The 23,017-nt window shown below is 43.3% G+C and overlaps 1 protein-coding gene across 8 annotated transcripts in view; it reads right to left on the bottom strand.

Annotated features, from left to right (window-relative positions):
* Positions 1-23,017, bottom strand: part of NF2 (NF2, moesin-ezrin-radixin like (MERLIN) tumor suppressor) — an 83,378-nt gene that overhangs the window by 15,271 nt on the left and 45,090 nt on the right. For 7 of the 8 annotated variants that reach the window (XR_013765756.1, XR_013765757.1, XM_079151349.1 and 4 more), the window contains exons 8-15: positions 19,999-20,133; positions 15,970-16,044; positions 12,808-12,921; positions 9,943-10,065; positions 8,307-8,524; positions 6,678-6,783; positions 3,901-4,028; positions 1,093-1,258 (exon numbers count right to left, since the gene is read on the bottom strand). Coding sequence is in view for 6 of the 8 variants with exons in the window: in XM_079151349.1 (XP_079007475.1) it covers positions 1,093-1,258; positions 3,901-4,028; positions 6,678-6,783; positions 8,307-8,524; positions 9,943-10,065; positions 12,808-12,921; positions 15,970-16,044; positions 19,999-20,133 (1,065 nt within the window). In the remaining 2 variants the exon portion in view is untranslated. The remainder of the gene's footprint in view (positions 1-1,092; positions 1,259-3,900; positions 4,029-6,677; positions 6,784-8,306; positions 8,525-9,942; positions 10,066-12,807; positions 12,922-15,969; positions 16,045-19,998; positions 20,134-23,017) is intronic. The other variant, XM_079151350.1, reaches the window with a different exon arrangement.

Raw genomic sequence — 23,017 nt, 5'->3', positions numbered from 1 at the left:
TCATTAGAGAGAAGTGGGAGTTCCCTACAATGATGACAGGCAGGTTCAGTCACAGCTTAACCACTGAAAGCAGAGACAGTCCTTAAACTGGGAGGCGATTTTAGAGAACATTTTAAAGGTAAAGAATAAAACTTAAAGGACTCTAAGATCATCTAAACTCAATAAATAGTCGTCTCTTAATAACACCTATTTTAAGCTGGACTCAGTGGCTCTTGCCCAAAATCCCAGCAACTTGGGAGGCTAAGGCAGGAGGATTGCAAGTTTGAGGTCGGCCACAGAAATTTAGCGAGGTCCTAGGCAACTTAGTCAGACCCTATTTCAAAACAAAAAAATAAAAAAGGCCTGGGGATATAGTTCAGTGGTAAAGTACCCCTGGGTTCAATCCCCAGTACAAAAAATAATAATAATACTCAAAAAATAATAATAATAAAAGGAACCCATATACCTCTTTTACAGGTATAACCTGGTCCTGGGCTATCAGTTAAAAACAGAGCATCAACTGGCCAGTAAAGACCTTTCTGCTTTGCCTGTATGAGGGCTGATAATACATATGGAATTTAACTTCTAAGTAGCTAAAATACTGAGAGCTCCAAATATCAGGCAAAGAAGAAAGGCTACCGTGAGCCTCTTTTTTAAAACACTAATGTTCTCCTAGATACTTCAAGAATGAAAAAAGTCGAAAATTCAGAATATGGTTTCTCAATCGAGTCCTTGCCACTTACAAACACAAAAAGACTAGAGGGGACTCCATTCTTCATTGTGCCTTCTCATTAGCTAGGCAGCTCCCTGGGCATAACTCCCCTTGGCTTAAAAGATAGAACTGCTTAGTGCTCAATGATGAATCAAAACCCATCTTCTAACAGGGATTCATCTCATCAGAGCTTTTAACACAAGTTCCACTTCCATCAAGCCAATGGTTCATGGTCGATGGTAGATTAAATTCCCTTTCTGGCAGGAGTTGAAAAATTTCCTCAACTAAGTACATGTAAAAAATGACAACAGTCTAATGACTTGCCTCCTGAGGAAACCAGATGCCAACCTCACATTTCATTAATGAATGTCCTGATCAGTAAAAGCCAAGAGACTGGGTACCTTTTTAATGGTATTGTGCTTGCTGCTGGTGCCACCTCTGTCTGAATTCTCGTTGTGCAGAATGTCCAAAGCTGTTTCCCTCTCTTTTAGTTTCAAGGCCTCAATTTCTGTCTTGAGCTCATTGAGCTGCTCCTGGAGATGCTTGCTCTTCTCCATATATTCCACTCTGCAGGCAAGAGGACATTGGGTATCACAGCTTGGACAAACACAGACGCACGGGTAAGATGGTTCATGACCCACAAGCTGCTGGACCAGGGTCTGAGGTCATTCATAGGACAGCAATGGGAGCTGTTTTATTTATGCTATGAATCTCTTTCCTCATTGATAAAATTGGAATGATTACAGAGCTATGGTCAGGATTAAAGAAAATACATAGCTTAGCATAGTGGTACACATCTATAATCCCAACAACTAAGGAGGCTCAGGCAGGAGATTCCAAGTTCCAGGCCAGCCTCAGCAATTTAGTGAGACCATGCCTTAAAATTTAAAAAATTAAAAAGGCTGGGGATATAGCTCAATGGTAAAGTGCCCCTTGGTTCAATCTCCAGTACCACACACACAAAAAAAGTATAGGAAAGAAAGCCCTCTATAAATTCTGATAGTGTGCTCTACCATTACTATTTGTCATAGATAGTTTTTAGTTTTGTACAGAAAAACAAGATTCCTGGCACCCAAAACACTCCTTGTCTCAGCCCTGCTTGGAGAAGTAATTCAAATGACCTCTTCTGATAGATCATGATACCCCACTTATTCTGACTTCCTCTCCTAAAGATGACAGAAGCTCACTCAGCCAACACCAGGAGAGGAAGATCTCTACCTTCACCTGCAAGGAGATACACTGAGCAACAGTATGTAAGATGGTAAAAATCTAGAAACTGCCTTTGAAGTGTCCAGTGATCAGGTCTGCAAAACTATGCAACATATACGTGAAGGAAACTTCTGAAGGGATACCTATGGCTAGAAGAAGGACTCTGCCAACGAGCCAAGGGTAAGAAGTGCCTCAGGCCCTGGGCTCAATCCCCAGCACAACAGATAGATAGATAGATAGATAGATAGATAGATAGATAGATAGATAGATAGATAGATAGATAGATAGACAGATAGATAGACAGACAGACAGACAAAGATTAATAGACACACACACACACACACACACACACAAAATGAATGTCTGTGACTCCCCAAAATTCATGTCCTGAAACCAGAGCACCAACGGGAAGGTGTTGGAAGGTGGGGCCTTTGGGAAGTGATTAGGTCATAAGGGTGGCACCCTCATGTGTCCATACATAAGAGACTCCAGAGAGCCCTCTGGTACATGTGAGTGCACCATGTGAGAACAAGGCAAGAAGGCACACCTGTGAACCAGGAAGAGCAGTCTCATCAGACTCTGTTTGACAGTGCCTTGATCTTGGATTTCCCAGCCTCCAGAACTGAGAAATAAATTTCCTTGTTTATAAGTCACCTGGCCTCAGGTATTTTGTTATAGCAGCCCAAATACACTAAGACAGTAAGAAAATACAAACTATAAAAAAGCAGGACACAGAACAGGATGTAGCCTCACATGGATCACAACCACATAAACATGCACAGCTGGACAAGGGAGAAAGGAGTGCAGACTGCAGATGCTCCCACAAGAGGCTCTGGGTCACTGACTTCTTTGCTGTCCCCTCAATATGAAGAATCAAAGAGAAACAGAGCCTGGCTCACAGCAGCCCACACTGGACTTCATGGTGACACTTTCCCAGAGGCTTATCCCGAGGCTGTCACATGTGGGTGAGGGTTTCTGACCACTGGTCTTCTCCTCCAGCTGTGTGATGCTGGGTGGGCTCATTAAACCAAGTCATTAAAAAATGGGAACACTAAAACCTTTGATGTCAGTGTGACGTTTGTTAGTTAGCAGGAATTAAATGACACAAAAATCTCAAATACCCTGATAGTGTGGTAGCTACTGTGCTCGTTCTCTGACAGCTGAGGCATCATTAACCAGTTAGCTTCAGTTCTGGGAATGAGGGGGGCCTCGCTTAGACGTCCTGTGCAGTGGGACCCTTCTCCATCTCTGATGTACTTCCACTGACCATAAATGTCTGTGACTCCCCAAAATTCACGTCCTGAAACCAGATCACCAGTGTGCAGGTTTTAGAAGGTTGGGCCCCACCTTCTAACAGCGCCACATGGTGTTAGAAGTGGAAGGCAGCTTGGCAGAAGCTGTTGTGGTCAGGCCATGCCCAGACTCCACTCAGGGCTGCTCAATAAAGCACAGCTGGCCACTTCTGGCCACTGGCTTTCCCACGCCTTCAGCCAGTTTCTTCTCCTGTCTTTGTTCTGACATGGAAACCAACACAGATCCTAGTCACTGGAGATTACGACCAGGAGAAAACCACAGTCTAGTAGGAAAGGAAAAGCCGAGTCTGACTTGGAGTCCCTGGAAGAGCTAGGCCTGTTCTGGTTTTGGTTTTCTTTTGCAGTTCTAGGGACTGAACTCAGGGCCTTGCACATACTATGCTCCATTGCTGAGTTACATCCCTGGTCCTTTTGCCACTGTGCCTGGCCAATCCTATTCTTTAGTCAAGGTTTTGAGCCACTGTAAATTCCAGGCTACCAATCAAGTATTATTTTTATCCTGTAATAGTGACTGCTGATCTGACGTCTTTAATTTCTAATTAGGAAACTCATCCTCCAATGGATGACAACAGAGCAAACCTTTGCAGGAGTTAGTGACAGGCTGCCACAGTAACCCTTTGTGTCCCAAGGCTCATATTCACTCACTCTTGTTCATGGCTGCCCCAAGCAGGGCATGGAGCTACATACTTTTCTTTCTCTATTTCCATGGAAAGCCGCTTCATGTCAGTATCCTTGAAGTCGAAAGACAGGCTGTCACCGATAAGGTTGAAGCTTGGTATGTCAGGAGGCAGTGGTGCTGGGATTGGGTTCATGGGCTATCAATGAGAAAGCTCAAATTAGGAGGTCTGGGTTACACAAGAACAAACGCTTGGCATTTGATGCTGCCAGCTGAAATGGTCCCAAAGACAGGCAATCACCCCTCTTCCCTCGCATGACTGTCCTCATGCTCAGTTAAATCAAACACAAACTCACTTTTTCATTTAGGAAACTCCCTGGCCCTGTGCTAAGAGCTGGAGACACAGAGAACAAGGCAGCATCCCTGGCTCTGAGCAGCTGCAGGTCTTGTTCAGGAAACAGATGTGTTCACAAATCCTCACAGTTAAATAAGGTAAACACTGTAGCCAGGGAGGGAACTGAGGCCAAAGAGGCTGGAGGAGGTGTGCGAGAAGAAATGCTGCTTCTGCTGGAATCAGAGAACATGCCAGAAGGAGAAGGGTGCCAGGTGAGAGGCACTTCAGTGGGTAAGGCAGAGAGTGTCCAGCCAGAGTGCCGGGCACTTGTAGAGCCTATATGGGGAGACAGGCAGGAAACTGGACCAGACCAGACTCTGCCAGCTTCTCAAGGGGTTTAGATTCAGAAAACAGAGCCAGAGGAAGGCTTAAAGTACAGACTGAAGCCATTAGATCTGGTTTAGGACTTTCTCATTCCAGAGCAAAGTCTCCTAAAATATGGCCCCAATCTACCTCTCTAGCTTCTCCTTCTATTCACCCTACTAAATTGTAAATGGTACTGTTTATTGTCCCTTGAGCCATGTTGCTTTCCCATCTCTGTACTCTTCCTGCCTGCCTGTGTCACTTCTCCTTACGCCCCATTGCTCTCTCAAGGCCTTTCTTAAATTCTTCTATCTCTCACTATGCTGTCTCTTGACATTGTGGCTACAGTTCTGTAATAGGCCTTTTCCATAATTCTGCCCTGGAAGATTCTTTTTTTGGCTGTGTCTTCTCTTTTCTATTGTCTGCAAGTTTCCTGTGGGTAGGATCTGCCTCTTTTTCATCCTTGAATCCTTTATTGAGTCTAGGATGTGTCTGGGAAAGAGTGGAGCCTCAGAACGTTCATCTGTGACTATAACAAGGCCTGAGGCAGGGTGTCTGGAGAATGTCAGAAGTAGTGTTTAGGAGGGCTTCTGGGGTCGCAGGGACTTTCTGCTTTCTGATCTGAATGCAGGGTACATGGGTGTGTTCTATGAAAATTCATCATGTACAGCCACAATTTGGGCACATCTCTATACATATGTTATTCTTCTTAAAAAGTTCCAGAAAGGATAAGCACTGGCTGCCACATCACCAGAGAGAGCAGAAACTGGCACAACCTCATTGAAGGATACCAAAACTGAACATCTGACCACAGCTCTATTTACAAGAATTTATTCTACCAATATAGCCACACATGTATGTACGAAGATTTGCATTCAGGGATATTGAAAAAGACTAAGTACACATCCATAAGGGACTGGTTAGATGAATTACAACCCATCCATACAACAAAATGTGATTTAAACACCGATATGGATGATCTCCTCCAGGATTTATTGCTAAGAGGTATATAGCTCTTACAAAAATGTATATAGCTTGCCCCAGTGTATGTTTTGAACACACACATCTTGGTGTACGGCCAAGCTGAGTCCTCAAGGTGACCCCAGTCTCAGTGTCACCTGTGACCATGTGAGACGACCTGAGAAAAGACATTGGGTCCAATCAATCCATCATGTCATGAGAGGTATAATGAATGGCTCTTTGAACCACATAGTTGGCTTAGGGTGGGTTGTTACATAATAAAAGATAACAGCAAACTGCTTCCGTGTCCCCCACCCCAAACCCTGGGCAGCTTAAGCCTCTTGTGCCCCACAGCTTATGCCTCTTATGTATCTGTGCTGTGTGCGAACGTACTGTGAATGTGCACACAAAGTGTGTATGTGTGCTGTGTGCGTGAAGGTGCAGTGTGTATGTTGGTGCCATGTATGTGAATAGGCCATGTATTTGTGCTGTGGGTGCATCTGTGCTCTTGCCTAGAACGTTCTATCATCTCTTTTCCATCAGGACAGTCCCTGCTCCCACCCCAAGACTCAGCTCAGATGCTATCCTGAGCCTTTCCTGCCTCCTGGGCTGGGCTGTATTCTAGATGCCTGTGCACATCTGTCTAGATATAGATTTCCACATGCATGATATGATGTGGACAGAGAACAGGAATACAAGAAAGTTTGCTGAGGGCTGGGGAGATAGCTCAGTTGGTAGAGTGCTTGCACAAGGCCCTGGGTTCAATCCCCAGCACCGGAAAAAAAAAAAAGAAAGTTTGCTGAGAAGAATGCACGGAGGAAAGGAAGGGAAGCAGCTTCTATTTATTTTGTGACCCCATTTAGCAGAAGTCTGCCTCCCTGTCCCAAAATTGAGGCTGGCAGCTGGTTCTTGCATGGCAATAATTCACTCTGAGGTACATTCCTGAGCTGGAGAAGGCCCTGTTGCCCATTATCTAGGTAATCTAGGTTATTGACTTTTATCTGGTTATCTAGCTAATCAGAGAGGTAAATGACTAGTCCAAGGCCAAAAGCCCACCCCGGACTGTATTCTACCATGTGTTCACTTGAATAGTCACCCTGAAGGAACTGTCAGTGAGCTAAGGGATGGGAGCAACAGAAAATCACGGGGACTCTAAAGTAGTCATAGGCTGACAGCCTCCACCAGGCTCACCGGATATGTGGGCTTGGTGGCGATTTCCAGAAGCTTCTGCTTGGCTCTTCGCTCTGCCTCACGTGCTTCCTGCAGGTCCTGCTTCAGCTGATCTGCTTCCTTGGCCCTGCAAAGAAAAGAGGAGATGTCAGCTCCACAGAAAAGGACAGGTGGAAAGAGCATACCCCTACTCTCACCCAATCCTTGGAGAGGAGGGACCTGGGTTAACTCCAAGGATAATACCTGACAAGGCAAACACGGCTAACAGGAAGGAGACTTTTACAGGAAGTCAGAACTCCCAAAGCAAGATCAACATTCCTGGTTATTACACATTTCAATTGGTAATCCTAGACTGGAAGAGAAGCTGGTGGGAAGAAGAGACAAACAAGCAGCTCTGTAAGCCAGATGAGCACAGTGGCACGTGCCTGTAGTCCCAGCTACTCAGAAAACTGAGGCAGGAGGATCAGTTGAGCCTGGGAGTTCAAGGCCACTCTGGGCAGCACAGCGAGATCCCATCTCAAAACGAAACAAAAAACACAAAACAAAACCTGTAATAGGTGGAGACAGAGGAAGGTGGGAAGGTGGGGAGAGGTGAGACACACCCTCTGCTTGTTTCTGGTGGAGAGTGGGCTGGGCAAAGGAAGTGCACAGAGAGTGAAAGTCAAGTTTTTTTGGTTTTTGTTTTTTTCCCCAAAAGTCTCATACTGGACCATAAAGGGCAAAATAGGAAAGAGTGCTTCTTTCTGTAAGTAAAACACTCACAGGCCAAGCACCCACATTCCTCAGACAGGAAGACCAAACCTGCCACTGAGGGCAACTCCTTCTTGGTGCAGATCCCTACCCGATAGGACACAGGCTGGGTGCAGCATGTGTGGGGACCCAGACCGACATGCAACACTCACAGCAGATGTGACCTAAACACAGAAAGAAAGGGGGCCAGGACAGGGCAGGCAACCAGGAACCATATTCCCAGGATGATATGCAAAGAGTGATGAGGAAAATGGTAGTCAATGCACCTTGGTGCTTAAAAGTCAAATTCAAGTGTTCTAAGTCAACAGAGCCAGATGCTGTGGGGAATGTGCCAGTGTGTATCTGAAGGCTGCAGAACAATCCAGATCCTAGAATAGTTTCTGAGAAGTACAGACAACAACAGTTCTCTTCAACAGTTCCCAACCTGGTCACAAGCTAAGGCATCCTGGTCCCAAAGAGAACCCTGCCTCCCCGTACCCCCATCTTCTAAGAAGGCTGCAGGGACTCCAGATACCTAGTTTCCCTTTCAAGATAAATGACCCCTATTTTCCCCACACACCACCACCACCAGCCCCCCAAATAAAAGGGGAAAAGAACCACATTTTTTTTTTAATGCAAAAAGATGTCTTTTCTTATTTCCTTGACCAAAAGCAGTCAGGATATGCTCAGAGGTTCCCTTGCAAACATGATTATCAGAGAGACAGGGGTTTATCACAGATGCAGGACCACAGAGGTCGTTCCAACGGCTTCAGCCCCAACCCCTGTCCAGGAAAGAATGTCCCCAGCCTTGTCCCACAATGGAGAAGTCACTTGAGCATGGCTGCTACCCAGCTCCGCCTCAGAGCAGGGTTAGGACCGAGCCCCTCTGCCAGGCCCAAATTCCCAGGACGCCCTCCTCACCTCCTCTCTGACTCCTCAGCCATCTTCAGTGCTAGGACCTCAGCCTCCAGCACCTTCTGCTCCATCAGGCGCTTCTCCTCCTCTGTCCGAATGGCTGTGGCTTTGATGCGCTGCATCTCCTGCTCTGCCTCTGCCGCCTTCTGTGCCAGGAGCTTGGCTTCTTCCTCAGTGATCTGGGCCTTTTCAGCCAACAGGTCGGCTGTCTCCTCTGACCGCATCTAGAGAAGAGTGTGCTCAGCTGGACGGGGTACCGACCTCCTACCAGATCTGCCCTGGGGCATGCAGGTCAGCAAGAACCAGTCTTGGACTCCTTGAGCCCTGTCACCAAGTGTTCCCTCAGCAGCACTCTTACAACAGATGACATGTCACATCCCCCAAATATTTAAGTGAGCCTTTCAGGCTCCATCCATGGGAAACAACAAGAGTACTTTTTTTGAGTACCAACTTCAACTAAGGCTGACGCTTTATGAGGGAGAAAAACAACTTAAACATTACTCTTATTTCTCTTTAAATCAGTGGTTTAAAACCAAAGAAGGCTGGGAGGCTGAGACAGAAGGACTACAAGTTCAAAGCCAGCTTCAGCAACTTTGCAAGGCCCTAAGCAACTTAAACAAGACCCCGACTTAAATAAAAAGGATTGGTTGAGTGATCCTGGATTCGATCTCTGGTACACTACCACCACCACCAAAAGACGAAAAGAAACAAATCAAGAGGAGGGCTGGACATGGTGATGCACACTTGTAATCCCAGCAACTCCAGAAGCTGAGGCAGGAGGATCGCAAATTCAAGGCCAGCCTCGGCAACTTAGCGAGGCCCTAAGAAACTTAGTGAGACCGTCTCAAAATAAAAACTAAGAAGGGCTGGGGATGTGCTCAGTGATAAAGTGCCCCTGGGTTCAATCCCCAGTACCAAAAAACAAAAAACAAAAAAGACAGAGGAGGTTCTGTCCCTGTCCCCCACCACCCTGGGGCACATGGCAATGTCTGAAGACATTCCTTTTATTTTCCTCTCTTTTGCAAAGCTGCAGAAGGAACCCAGGGCCCTGTGCATGCTAACCAGGCACTCTACCACTGAGCTACATCCCCAGCCCTGGAGACATTTTCGATTGTCACATATGGAGGTTAAGGTGGTATTACTAGCATTTAGCACGTAGATGATGCTAACCATCCTTCAATGCACAGGACAGCCCCAGATGAGAGATCCCACATGTCAGTAATGCCAAAGTCATACAGTGCTGCTTTGAAGGTAACCTCATGGTAAAAGTAGAGTCTGGATGCACATGAACTCAACCTAAACCTGCTTCTGGCAACACAGGTGGAAAGAAAAGGCATCAACTTTTTAAAAGCTGAAATAAAGTCAGGTGCAGGAGGCTGAGGCAGTTCAAGACCAGTTTGGGTGAACTAGGGAGAGCCTTTCTCAAAATAAAAATGAAAAAGGCTGGAGATGTAGCTCAGTGGTAGAGTGCTTGCCTAGTATGCACAAGGCCCTGGGTTCAATCCCCAGTACTGGAAAAAAGAAAAAAGAAAAAAGCTTAAATAAAGTATATCAAAGCAAACAGTGCTAATTCACACTCCCCAGGAGACCCAACTCCAGATGTCCCATGTAACCTCCTGGACCCCAACCCTCAGGAAATCACCAGCGCTTCGTTGGCCATGGTCGCTTCTTCTTTCATCTGTAGCAGTCTCCTCTCCAACTCATCCCTTGTGCGCTCAGCCTCCTCCCTCATCTGTTTCTCTCGAGCTAGGCGCTGTCGCTCCATCTGGAGGGGTGAACGAGAGCAGGCACTGAGTCACAATGTTCCAGCAACCCAAGAATGCCCAGCCTCTAGAGCCTCTCCTTTGCAGACCAATCTCTTTTCTTTTGGCAATCTTAATCATTGCTCTCTCACTTCTAAACCAGCTGCAGAGTTGAAAGCTGTGCACCTTGAAAAAAATTCTAGTAGTGAACAAACAAATGAAGAAATGACAAAAAACCAAGCTTGGTCTCCACCTGGACAGAGAACATTCTTACACAAAGTGCCCTGCAATGGCGACCTTGCAATGCTCATTAGTTGGGAAACCTCCTGTGGCTCTGTCCTGTGGCTGGTGGTTTGTGACGCAGTTTCCTCCTCTCTGAGATGGAGCAGCTCTCCTCTCCGATGAGCCACCTCACCATTTCTAATCCACACAGACGCTTCACACATCTGTGATTTCACCCACAACAACTCTGCTCCTGCCTGGCCCACAGAGAAGATGGACCCAGGTGTCAAGCATCAATGGCTCATGCAACTATTTCACAGGTGGAAGCTGCAGCAGCCACAGCACAGCTCTGCACAGCCCCGTGCAGAGGCAACTTCTGAGCCAGGCAGGGAACATAGCCCCCAACCTTAAGGCAACCGTACAAAGCCACTGCCACCTCCCTTGTCTTCTGGATCACTGTACTAATTGGGCTACCTGCTGAGCTTAATAAGGTGAACAAGACTAGGACAGCACCATCTCTGTGATCCCAGGCTGTGAACTGAGCCCAGAAGTGGAAACCAGAGTGGCCACTGCACCATCTTCTTCCTTAAATAATGAAGGCACGTTTCATTACTACCTTCTTGCTTTAATCTTATCCCAAACTCTGGTAGTACAGGATTCTTGGTCTGGGGTTGTAGCTCAGTGATAGAGTACTTGCGTAGCACAGGGTTCGATCCTCAGCACCACATAAAAGTAAATTAATAAAAAAAAAGGTATTGTGTCTATCTACAACTAAAAAAATTTTTTTTTAAATATTTCTTCCTTTTTTTGTGTTACTGCTATTGAACCTAGGGGTGCTCTATCACTGAGCTACATCCCTAGCTCTTTTTTTTTTTTTTTTTTGAGACAGGGTCTCCTTAAGTTGCCCAGGCTGGCCTTTAACTTGTGTTCCTCCCACCTCAGCCTCCCAAGTTGCTGGGATTACAGACCTGTGCCACAATGCCCCACTGGTAGGCTGCTGCATTTTCTAAATACAAAGTTAAAAAAAAAAAGCACTGCAATTCAAAAGAATAATGCAAAGATAAGTAATAAAATACTGTAAGTTCTCTGATTTTCTTCTTGCAGGTCAATGAGAAGCGTGGCCAATTTGTTCTCTAATTTCCATCGTATTACAATTTCCATCTCTATTATCCTCCTCTTGAAAAAAAAAAAAAAAAAAAAAAAAAATGGCCCAGGCAGCTCCATTCAGTTCCCAGCACTATATTTTTCTTGAGACCTCTACCCCAATAATAAAGGACTTCCCATCCGAAAAGCAGTTTATCACTTACAAAGACTTTCGGGCACAATATGTCCTCTGATCTGAGACAAGAGAAGAGTATCATTAGCTCCACTTGATGGAAAAGAAAACTGAGTCACACACTGTCTGATCCAGCTCCAAAGTCATTGTTCTACTGAGTTGTGGAGCCCTCCAACCAGTCAAGTCCCCTGACCTTTGGTTACCCAGATGCAGGTACATGCCTCTGCTGTCCTACAGGCAGTATAGGCCTAGGGGTGTTCATGCTATTTTTTGCCAGGGCCCAAAGCCTAAATGCTCCTTTATATTTTCAAATCTCTCACTTCTAAGCTTTGCTCTGCTAAGAAAGAGGTCAAAGGGAGCTCTTCTTAAAAGTTGCCACTCTGACCCTATGCTGGCTCAGGAGCATTTCTTTGTCCAACAAAACCTATCTCATCACCTTTAAAGCATCCCAAAGAGTACATCAATGACCCAGTCTCCCAGAAAGCAAAGAGTGGAGAGCTGACAGCCCACTGGATCAAACTGGGCATTTCACATTAAATTCCAGGGCTGGAAGCCAGCTCTCTGGGGTACCCAAATCAGAGAGCAGCACACAGACTAATTATTACACCTCTGAGCTTGCTAGTCCTGAGGGCAGCCGACTGCAGCTGCCACTACTCTATCTAGCAGTTCATCCAAAAACAACTGATATTCTCAGCAGCAAGGCTCAAATTAGTTGTGTGGATTTCAGTGAGTAGAGAAGGTCTATGAGTAGAAAACAACGATGCAGCTTGTCCAGTCAGCTGATAGGCCCTCTTGGCAACTCCCACAGTGGGTGATGTGCACCCAGGCTGACCTGCAGGGAGGAAGTGTGACCAGAGTCTAATTAGCATTCCAGCAGCAAGCACTGAAATGCTGCCATGTATTCCATCACCATCTAATTAGAAAAGGAGAAGTCCGGGCAAAGGAGACAGACAGGCAAAAAGAAAGCTAGCTAGCTGGATGGAGAGATGAGAGAACACTTGGCTACCTCATCCAAACCCGTGTTAATCACACTTAAGTGTAGAAATGACTAGAGATATTTCTTTTAGATGAGCTATTAGCATTTATTGCTCATTTCTAAAGCTGACATCCCACCAACTTGGTATTAGCTAATAAAGATCCAACAGGGATAAAGTAGGAGCAGGCATGTACATGGCCAAATGACCCTATCAGCGCACAACCAGCCTTACCTCCCAGGGCAAGAGTGACCAAGCAGCAACATCATCAGTTAAAATTAGGTCTTGCTCACCTGCTTTCTAGCCTTCTCCTCCCTGGCCTGGGCTTTCATCTGCTGAACTTCCAAAGAATCAGCCTTCCTTCTTCTCATAAATAGGTCGTGATTCCCGATACATAGCTGAAGAATCTGGGGGTGCAGAGCAAGAGAAATGTTAAACCCACAGATTTATTTTTCTGCCTATCAGACCAGTCACAATACAGTATCACAGCCTCTTATGAGTAGCAGTAAACCTAAGGAGTGAAATGCCAAAGCACTGCTGACAGCTTCTAGTGATCTCAGCTCTGTAGGCATGCAGAATGAAGACAGCTCAGCTAAGAGGTAAAAACCACAAGTGAAGAGAGGAAGAAAGGACAATTTATCATGTCTTCTAGATGTACCCTATTCTCCTAAGCCAAGATATGGCTCTGCAGATTAGGAAGGGCAGGAAAGCTCATTCAGTAAGTCGGATTGGGACAAAAGGTTATTCATGTGGAAAAAAAATTAGTTGGGGTCCCTCCCTCACACCATACACAAAAATTGACTCCAGAAGGATTAAAAACTTAAATGCAAAGATAAAGTCCTTGAAATTGTGATTAGAAAATATAGAAGATAATGTTTATGCTCATAGGAAAAGAAGAGATGCCAAGTAAGGCACAAACAAGCACAAATAATTAAAGCAAAGATTTTTATATTTGTCTGCATTAAAATTTTTAAAATTTGTTAAAGCCAGGCATGGTGGTGCATGCTTGTAATCCCTGTGGCTCGGGAGGCTGAAGCAGAGGATCACAAGTTCAAAGCCAGCCTCAGCAACTTGGCAAAGCCCTAAGCAACTTGACAATATCCTGTCTCAAAATTTAAAAAAAAAAAAGGGTCAGGCTGGGTATATGGCTCAGTGGTTAAGTGTCCCTGGGTTTAATCCCTGGTACAAAAAATAAAAATAAAAATTTGTTAGGCCAGGCATGGTGGTACACACCTGTAATTCCACCAACTCAGGACACTGGGGCAAGAGGACTGCCTTAGTAACTTAATGAGTCCCTAAGCAACTTAGTGAGACCCTGTCTCAAAATAAAATATAAAAAGGGCTGAGGATGTAGCTCAGTGGTAAATCACCTCTAGGTTCAATCCCCAGCACCAAAAAGAATAAAGTTTAAAAAAAACACAACTTTTGTTAGTCATGACATTATTAAAAAAAAAAAAAAAGAAAGAAAGAAAAACAAGACACACACCGGGAGAAGATATAATCAATAAAGAAAATAAATGACCTAACAAGAAACTGGCCAGAAGACAAGAAACAAGAATGGAAGAGAACAGGAAATAAGATTAGCCAATAAACATATGAAAAGATGTTCACCTTCATTAGTAATTATAAAAATGCAAATTGACATGACCTTGAAGGTTAGAGATATAACTCAGTGGCAGAGTGCTTATCTAGAATGAGTGAGGCCCCGGGTTTGATCCCCTAGTACTGAACGACAACAACAAAAAGAGATAGAGGGTACTGAGATATAATTTATATGTACAAAATTGGTAAAAAAAAATTTTAAACATGATAGATAACATAAGTATTGAGGACATCAATCAAAAAGAAGTCTGTCTCACTGATATTGGGTCTGTAAATCTATTCAGTTCACCTTCTTTGAAAAACCAATGTTATGTACAAGTATAAGGTACTAATAAAAAAATGGAAATAAATGTGTCATAAATTTTAATTTGAATACATACTAAGCCCTGTACTTCTATGCATATACTCTGGACTCTAGAGAAACTATTGCCCACGTGTACCAGGAAACAGACAAGAATGTTCGTACCAGTCTGCTAAAATAGTACATAAGTCCATTAATAGGAGAACTGAAAATTTAAATATATTTAAATATATATATATCCATATAATAGAGTACTACACAGAATTGAAAATGAACAGACTATCTTTAAGCATCAACATATATAAATATCAAAGAACAATGTATCAAAAAGGCAAATAGACTAGGCATGATGGTGCACACTTTAACCCCAGCAAGCTGGGAGACTGTTCACAAGTTCAAGGCCAGCCCAGCCTCAGCAATTTAGTGAGCCCTGTCTGAAAACAAAACATAAAAATTGCTGGGGATGTAATTCAGTGGTTGCCTAGCTTGCATGAGGCCCCGGGTTCCATTCCCAGCTCCAAGAGCAACAACAATAAAAAAAAGGCCAGTGACAGAAGAATATATATAGTTGACAGCATTTATATAAATTTCTTAAATATATAAAATTCCCATCACAAATGGACTTGGGGTTCAGAGTAGATCTACCAGCTTATTAACATGGGAATCAGGACCTCAACTTACAGCTTATTAATAGAATATATTTTTTGTCATATATGAAATAAAGTTCTGAAAAAAGCAAAAGGATAATCAACACAGCTCAGGATACTGATCAGCCTTGGGGAAGATGAAGGAAGAGCCCAGCAGGGAGGTGAGATGACAGGTCCACAGTAATAAGAATGCATTATTTCTTAAATGTGGTCATGAGTAATAGTAATCATTTTGTTATTCTTTATGCTTGATACATAATTATACTTATCCTTTTATATATATGAAGTACAAAATCATTTTCAAAACTTAGTTTGGGACTGGGGATACAATTCAGTGGTATAGTATATATCAACATGCACAGGTCCTGAGTTAAAGCCCCCCCCAGAACTGGGGTGGAGGAATTTAGGTTTGACTCTAAGTTCAGGTAAAGAGAAAGGTGTGTACTAAGTGAGTTATCATTTTATACCTCACAAGATGTCACTCTGATACTCATTTTAAAAAAGCATTCAAGCCAGGCACAGTGGAACATGACTGTAATCCCAGTAACTTGGGAGGCCAAGGTAGGAGTATCCCAAGTTCGAGGTAAGCCTCAGCAACTTAGCATGGTACTGTCTCAAAATAAAAAATGAGAAGGGCTGGGGATGTAGCACAGTAGAAAAGTGATCCTGGGGGCTGGGGTTGTGGCTCAGTGGTGGAGCCCTTGCCTAGCATGTGTGAGGCACTGGGTTTCAATCCTCAGCCCACATAGAAGTAAGTAAATAAAACAAAGGTGTTGTGTCCATCTATAACTAAAAAAAAAAAAAAAAAAAAACAGGTCAACCCTGGGGTACCACCGCCCCCTCCAAAATTCAATTTCTCAGAAAAACTATAGTTATCAGTAATGAAAATCAGGATCTCAACTTACCAGCTTATTAACACGAAGTTTTGAGGAGTTAAATTTGAAGACATCGATTTTCTTATCCAGTGGTTTAATAGTAAACTGAAAGAAGGAAGTAGAAAATAGTTCAGTTCGAGGCTGGGGCTGTAGCTCAGTGGCGGAGTGCTTGCCTAGCACCTGTGAGATACTGAGTTCGATCCTTAGCACCACTTAAAAAATAAAATACAGGCATGCTGTGTATCTATAACTACAAAAACAATAAATAAATAAATGAATGAAATAGTTTGGTTTGACTGCCTAGAGTCCTACCACCAACTGGGAGATTCCACAAAAGCAGCAACCACATTGGCCATGGTCCAGCATGAGGCTATACCTTGTCCCGAACTCCAAGTGCCCAGGCTCTAAGCCTTGCTGCATTAGAAGGATGGAGAAACCAAGTCTGGGGCTTTGGAAGTTCGGGATCCTAAAGGTATAGTTTCTGCACCATCTTGGGTGGCTGTGAGGAAGGGATGCTTGGGCCCACCCTCCAGGCCAACCCTGGGAGAGCAGCACCATCCAAGGGACAGCCCCTGCCTTATGAAGCTCCCAATCTAGTATGAAGTAGACTAACAACAAGAAATGACACAAAATATTACTGACTCATGGATGGCACACATCACAAATGTCCTGGAGGTTCAGAGTACATCTACCAAAAGTAGAAAGGGACTAGATCTGGTCTTAGAATATGTTAAATATTAAAAGAGTTAAACAGCAGGGTGGAGAGGTATTCTGGACAGGGCAAGAAAGAGGAATAGAGAGGGGGAAAAGGGTAGAGTATGCACACGTGTGTGTGTGTGTGCGCGTGTGTGTGTGTGTGTGTGTGTGTGTGCGTTGTAATTAGCTTTTCAATAATTGCAGTGGGCTCAGACCAGAGGGAGGCTGGGGTGGGTGGGGGAGAATGGTGAAGAGTAAAAGACAGAGGGGTTTAGATTTGATGTGACAGGATACAGGAGGTTATTACAGTTCTCTGAACTTGGGCAAATTTGACAAAAGCTCTTAACAGAAGGCATAAAATATGAAGAAGATAAATGGACTGCTATAGAAGATCGAAACTAGTTCCTGAATCAAAGTGCAGAGAAAGATGAATGATAAGGACAGGGTGGCAGCCTAGTAGTGCCGGGGCCAGACCCCTGGCAAGAAAGCCTAGAAAGAACAAATATAACTGCTACTCACAACCATTCCTAAGGGGACCAGACAGATCCTTGATTCCAAAGATACGCTTGAAAACTACATATTCAAAAAACAAAACAAAACAAAACAAAAAAACTACATATTCAATCCCAGGAAAGACTGCTTCGCCGTCCTCAGCATTGCAAGGGGAAGAAAAAAGTATCAGGCTGGGGGTGTAGCTCAGTGGTGGAGCACTTGCCTAATTCTCTTGCCCTGGGTTTGGTACCCCCCCATCACACAAAAAAAAAGAAAAACCAAACAAAACTCTAGCTTGATTAGCAGATAAATATGTTGGGGAAAACATAGTCCTGAGTATTTCTTTGTCATGATATATTGTCCAACAAGGAGTTAGCACACTGAGGACAGAAAATGAGCCTTTGTTTCGCTTTTGGCCAAGTTAACTTAGAAGCAGTATGGCTCTTGTGTAGGCTGCTATTTGTAAATTTCATGAGCTTATTTCTGGCCTTGCTGTCAAACCCAGGAGCTGTCAGTGGGAAACCACAAGTACTGGGGAAACCACAGGCTCTGTGCCATGGCAGAGAGTACACAAAGAATCAATGGATGACTTAAAATAAACTAACATTTCTGTTTTGACAGCACGGCTGTCATGCATAACTACCGAGACTACTTCCTATTATGCCGAGGCAGCTTGAGGTCGGCTTACCGTGAGTTATTGACAGGATGGAACCTGACAGTGTCTGGCCCCCAGAGAGGGTAGATTAGAGTTTGTTATGTCAGGCCGTAGTAGGGGAGACTTTAATCCTCGGGTTCTCTGAAAATGAGTGTTTGGAGGGCCTTTAGCACAGAAATGCATGATGTACAGTAAACAGAGCTTTATGAAATTGGGAGATGAAGAACTACCACACTGAGGCACATCTACTGCTTTAAGTCATGTGGAGCTTTCAATTTAAGTACTTTTAGAAAAGAGCTACCTGATGTTCACCTCCTGAGCTAACTACTTTCAAAAGCCCAAAGTCAGAATGTTTGGGATTAAGACACTCGATTGGCATCATCAAGCATGGCTGAGTAGATTACAACTACAGATTGGAAACTACAGCCTGGTGTTCCATTCCTCAATTTGCTATGAAGAAAGAAAAAAAACAGGAAATCTAGTCGGGTGTGGTAGCGTACACTTGCAATCTCAGTGACTTGGAAAGCTGAGATAGAGAATCACAAGTTCAAGGCCACCCTCCTCAGCAACTTTACAAGATCCTGTCTCAAAATAAAAAGAGGTGGGGATGTAGCTCAGTGGTAGAGTGCCCCTGGGTTCAATCCCCAGTACGAGAAAAGCAAACAAACAAGAAGAACCCACGGGAAATCTGCCCAGGGCTGGGGGCTCTGTGCCCAAAACACAGCCATCATTATTTTCCTCCCCACCCTGCCTTGGATGTGCAGGCACCAGGAAGGTACTGAGCACAATCCAGGCTGCTACCTCCCACCCACTGCCACCTGGTGTCTTGTGCTCTCAAGGGCCCAGCCTCGGGGCCTCCCTATAAAGCCAGGGCCGTGGCGTCGGTCACTCTGGCTCCCAGCTCCTGCTACTGTACTCATCAGATGGAAGTCACTGCACCTCTGTTTCCTGGTGCAACATGGTTACTGAAAACACAGCTCCTGTCTTTACAGCAGGGCTCTTACAAGGATTCAATCAGAGTCAAAGTGCTTGTAAGTAGAAGCACTCTATCTTCGTCATCTTTGTCGTCAGTTCCTCCCATTGCACTTATTTATTATCCTGGTTGAGTTGTTACTTGACTAGAACTTCCTGGGTTTGGTTTTATTTTCTATCTACCCATTCATCTATTCATCCATCCACCCACCCACCCACCCACCTATCTTATCTATCTATCCATCCTTCTATCTTTGTAGTGCTGGGGACAGAGTCCAGGGTGTCACACAGTGTAGGCAAGTACTCCACCACTGAGCCATATCCTCGGTCCTGCACCTAGTTTGTATGTTTGTTTTTGTGTTGTTGTTGTTTTTCCTATTTTGCAGTATTGGTGATTGAACCATGAGTCTGGGCTTTCTACATCTTTGTCCTACAAAACCTAGCCAAAGTAGATTCTCCCTAATTCTTTTAAAATAATTTATAGAAAATGGGGGTAGAGTTCAGTGGTAGACTGCTCACCTAGCATGTGCAAGGCTCTAGGTTTGATCCCTAGCTTTAAAAAAAAGAAGGAAGAGGAGGAGGAGAAGGACGAATGAATGAGTAAACAGAGGACTATAGGCTACAGCATTTGGGAAAATTCATTATTCTCCTGTATAGGAATATTTGAACCCTATGAGTGTTCCTTATTTAAATTGTCAATGCTGAGGGTGACATTGGCCAATTTATATTGTTATATTATGTACATGTATGAATAAGTAATCATAAATCCATCATGTATAACTATAATGTACCCACTAAAAAGTATGTGTGTATGTGTGTGTGTGTGTGTGTGTGTGAACATATATATTTTTTCTACTTTTATCAAATCAAGCACTGGACAAAGAGAGAGAAGACCATGCTTAAATACAAAGTAAATTTATCACCGGAAACAGAAAGCCAAGTAATCAGAAAATGTTCCTTTTTCCTTTTTAACTGTTCTTTGGGGTTTAACCCTGACACATTGAGCTTCCCATGCTTTCATTAATCAATAATGGGATTTAGTGATGCCCTTTGAAACAAAGGATGCCAGTTCTGTTCTGTAAATACTTTAAAAATCAACAACCAAGATCCCAAAGCCTGAGAATTAGAGGACTTGCACTGATGACAAGGAGACAGCCTAGCTGGGGCAGCTCTGGCAAGTGGGGAGACAGGAGAAGACATTTTGCTGGGCCACTGGCAGCATTTGTAGTTCAAACACATCCTACCTCCTTGTCGCTGTATGAGATGTTTCGGATTTCATTCCACGGGAAGGAGATCTTGGGGGTCAGCCTGTTCTCAGGGTCATAGATGTGAAGTCCCAGCGCATCTACTCCAAGCAGCAGCTCTGTGCCCTTTTTATTCTGTAGAGTCAATAAAGAGCGGCCACTGTCAACTCCAGCTCAAGATTTTATTCAACTTTCCAAAACTTGGCACACATTGTTACAGCTGACAAGTTTCAACAGGTCCCCACAGAAATCACAGCTGTCTTGTAACCCAGGAAGCTTTCAGCTTCCAGGATTGGGATAGACAGAGGCACGACCGTACCATGGTGACTTGTGTATTCCCCATAAGGATCACTAGGAGCTCCTATCATTGGCTCAATGGCTAAAGGAGGGGTAATCTAAGTGTTATTACCTCTAATTAATAACCAGTTTATCACAGATACAGAATTAAAGCCTGTAGATTTGGGTCTGGGGATGTAGCTCAGTGGCACGATGAGGACTTAGCATAAGCGAGGCCCTCTGTTTGATTCAAAACACCACCAGACTCCCCCTCAAACAAGAACATACAAACAAAACCCATAAGTTTAAATATTTCCCATGTTAAGAAAACAGGTGGGCTGGATGTGGTGGTGCATGTCTGTAATCCCAGCAACTCAAGAGGCTGAGGTAGGAGGATCGAAAGTTTGAGGCCAGCCTCAGCAACTTAGCAAGGCTCTAAACAACTTAGTGAGACCTTGTCTCAAAATAAAAAATAAAAAGGGATGTGGCTCAGTGGTTAAGCACTCCTGGGTTCTATCCCCAGGACCAAAAACAGAAAAGAACAGACTTTTGGATATCTAGAAAATTTTATATGCTGGGACTAGATGGTCTCATTTTAGGTTACATGCAGTCTTCATGTAGTCTTACTATACTATACTCGAGGATGATAAAATCTTAATTGTAGAAACTCATTAGTAGGTATATATGGGTATTTCCTCTATGTTTGAAATATTTAATAACTAAATGTTAGAATATGTCTGATGAATTATATATGAATTAATTAAATTTATTTGTGTGTGTATATATATATGTATATATGGCATACTGAAATAAACTGAACAGTACCTAACGGGTATTCCATTATAATGCAAAGGGTTGACTTTAAAGTTTCGCTAATTTGTATTTTCTAATTTTATTTCGTTAAATTCTTGAGTCAATAGCGGCTTAAAAAATATCTATTTTTCTTAAATACAGAGGTATTTATGCTATATGTCTGCCAGCCATCCTGGTCAGCAGTCAAGAAAACCAGGAAAAGAGCCCTGGGCCCCACATCCTCAAGGACAGGCTCACCTGCCACCACCATGGTCCAGCCCTCGTCTGGCAGTAGAAACAAACTCCCCACACAAGGACACTATTGCTCCTGACCCCATGCTGACAACAAGGAAATTGAACCAAGACTCAAGGGTAGGAAAACAGATCTGCAAACTGAGAAGGTGCTTGGACTGTGACGAGAAGTACCAATCTAACAGCAGGTGTTAGATGGAGAAGCGACTGCTCTAAGATGAATCTCTTTACTCCTTCTAACACCTGAAGTCAGGTGCTATCACCAAGCCGTGAGAGAGCCTCCTGCTCGTCTGCAAAGCTTTTAAAACAACCGTGTTAATAAAAATGAGGCCCTGTACGCTTACATGTATAGCACATTTTGGAAAATGAGATATTCCATTATGTTTCTGATTATTAAGTTTAAGTTAAAAAAAAAAAAAGGATTCTGCCCTTTGCCCCCTATCATTATGACTCTGACACTTCTAGAGATTAAACAGAGAAGTAGGAACATAAGCAGCTCCTTTCAAACTGGTTTTGCCACATGCTATCCCATTATATGTACAATTTTTATGTTTTTATATATCAGTTAAAAATAAATTTAAATATTAAAAAAAATTATTTTGAGTACGTATCTTCCTTGGTTAATGGTGGAATTTCAGGAACTCTAACAGCAAAGTATCTAAAATAATCTTTAACCTTGTCTGTTCCTCAGTATAAGAAACATACATACCCAATAGTATATGTCTTTTTTTTCTTGAGTTGTCAATGGACCTTTATTTTTTTTATATGTGGTGCTAAGAATCGAACTTAGTGCCTCACACATGCTAGCACTGAGCCACAACCCAGCCCCTAGAATATTTTCTTAATCTGACTGTTGTAGACATAGTCCCTAATAAGGAACTTTTTTGAGGATTATAAAATCCTAGTTTTATAGAATCTAGGCAGGAGGCACATGGGACAAGAGTAGTTGGGTTAACAAAAACACAGTACTTTGTGAAATTAATTTGACCTTAAAAAAAAAAAAAGCTGACAATTGTGGGTCTGGGACCATTGCTCAGTGGCAGAGCACTTGCCTAGCACATGTGAGGCACTGGGTTCAATCCTCAGCTCCACATAAAAATAAATAAATAAACAAATAAAAGGCATTCTGTCCATCTACAACTACCAAAACAAACAAATAATTAGCAAATACAAATTAATGAAACTTTAAAACCACCTTCTACATTGTAATGAAACATCTTTTAGGCACCTGTTTAGTATATGAAATAGCATAACATTTCAGTGTGATTTATTTTTTATGCAAAGTAATCCATCAAAATCTGTATTTAGGAGATGAGTAAATTAAGTAAAAAGCTATTCTAGAATACTGAAAATGTTTCGATTTACCCCAGTTTAATACCAATGTTGTAGGAACTTGCAAAGGGGAAAGCAGAGCATAATCGTAATCATAAAGGTAAACCACTGTGACAGATTTTTTTTTTTACGTGACTCATCTACCAGCCATGAATGCCTGGGCACATTGCATGTATTCTTTTGGAAGAAGCTGCCTATACTCTGCATCTGCCAACCAAACCCGCCCACAAGATAAAGGCAGGCTAGAAGGGCCAGACTTTGGCTGAACACAAATGTCTCTCTCTGAAGAAGCAATGGGTTCCTAGAGGAGAATAGATCATTAATGGTCTGAATAAAAACAATTAGCCTCATAGTTAGAACAGGAGTC

Source organism: Sciurus vulgaris (genome assembly GCF_902686455.1).
Source record: "Sciurus vulgaris genome assembly, chromosome: 8".
In the NCBI taxonomy this organism is placed as follows: Eukaryota; Metazoa; Chordata; class Mammalia; order Rodentia; family Sciuridae; genus Sciurus; species Sciurus vulgaris.
Note: the sequence above shows the minus strand (reverse complement) of the source record. Positions and strands in the feature narration are given on the sequence as shown.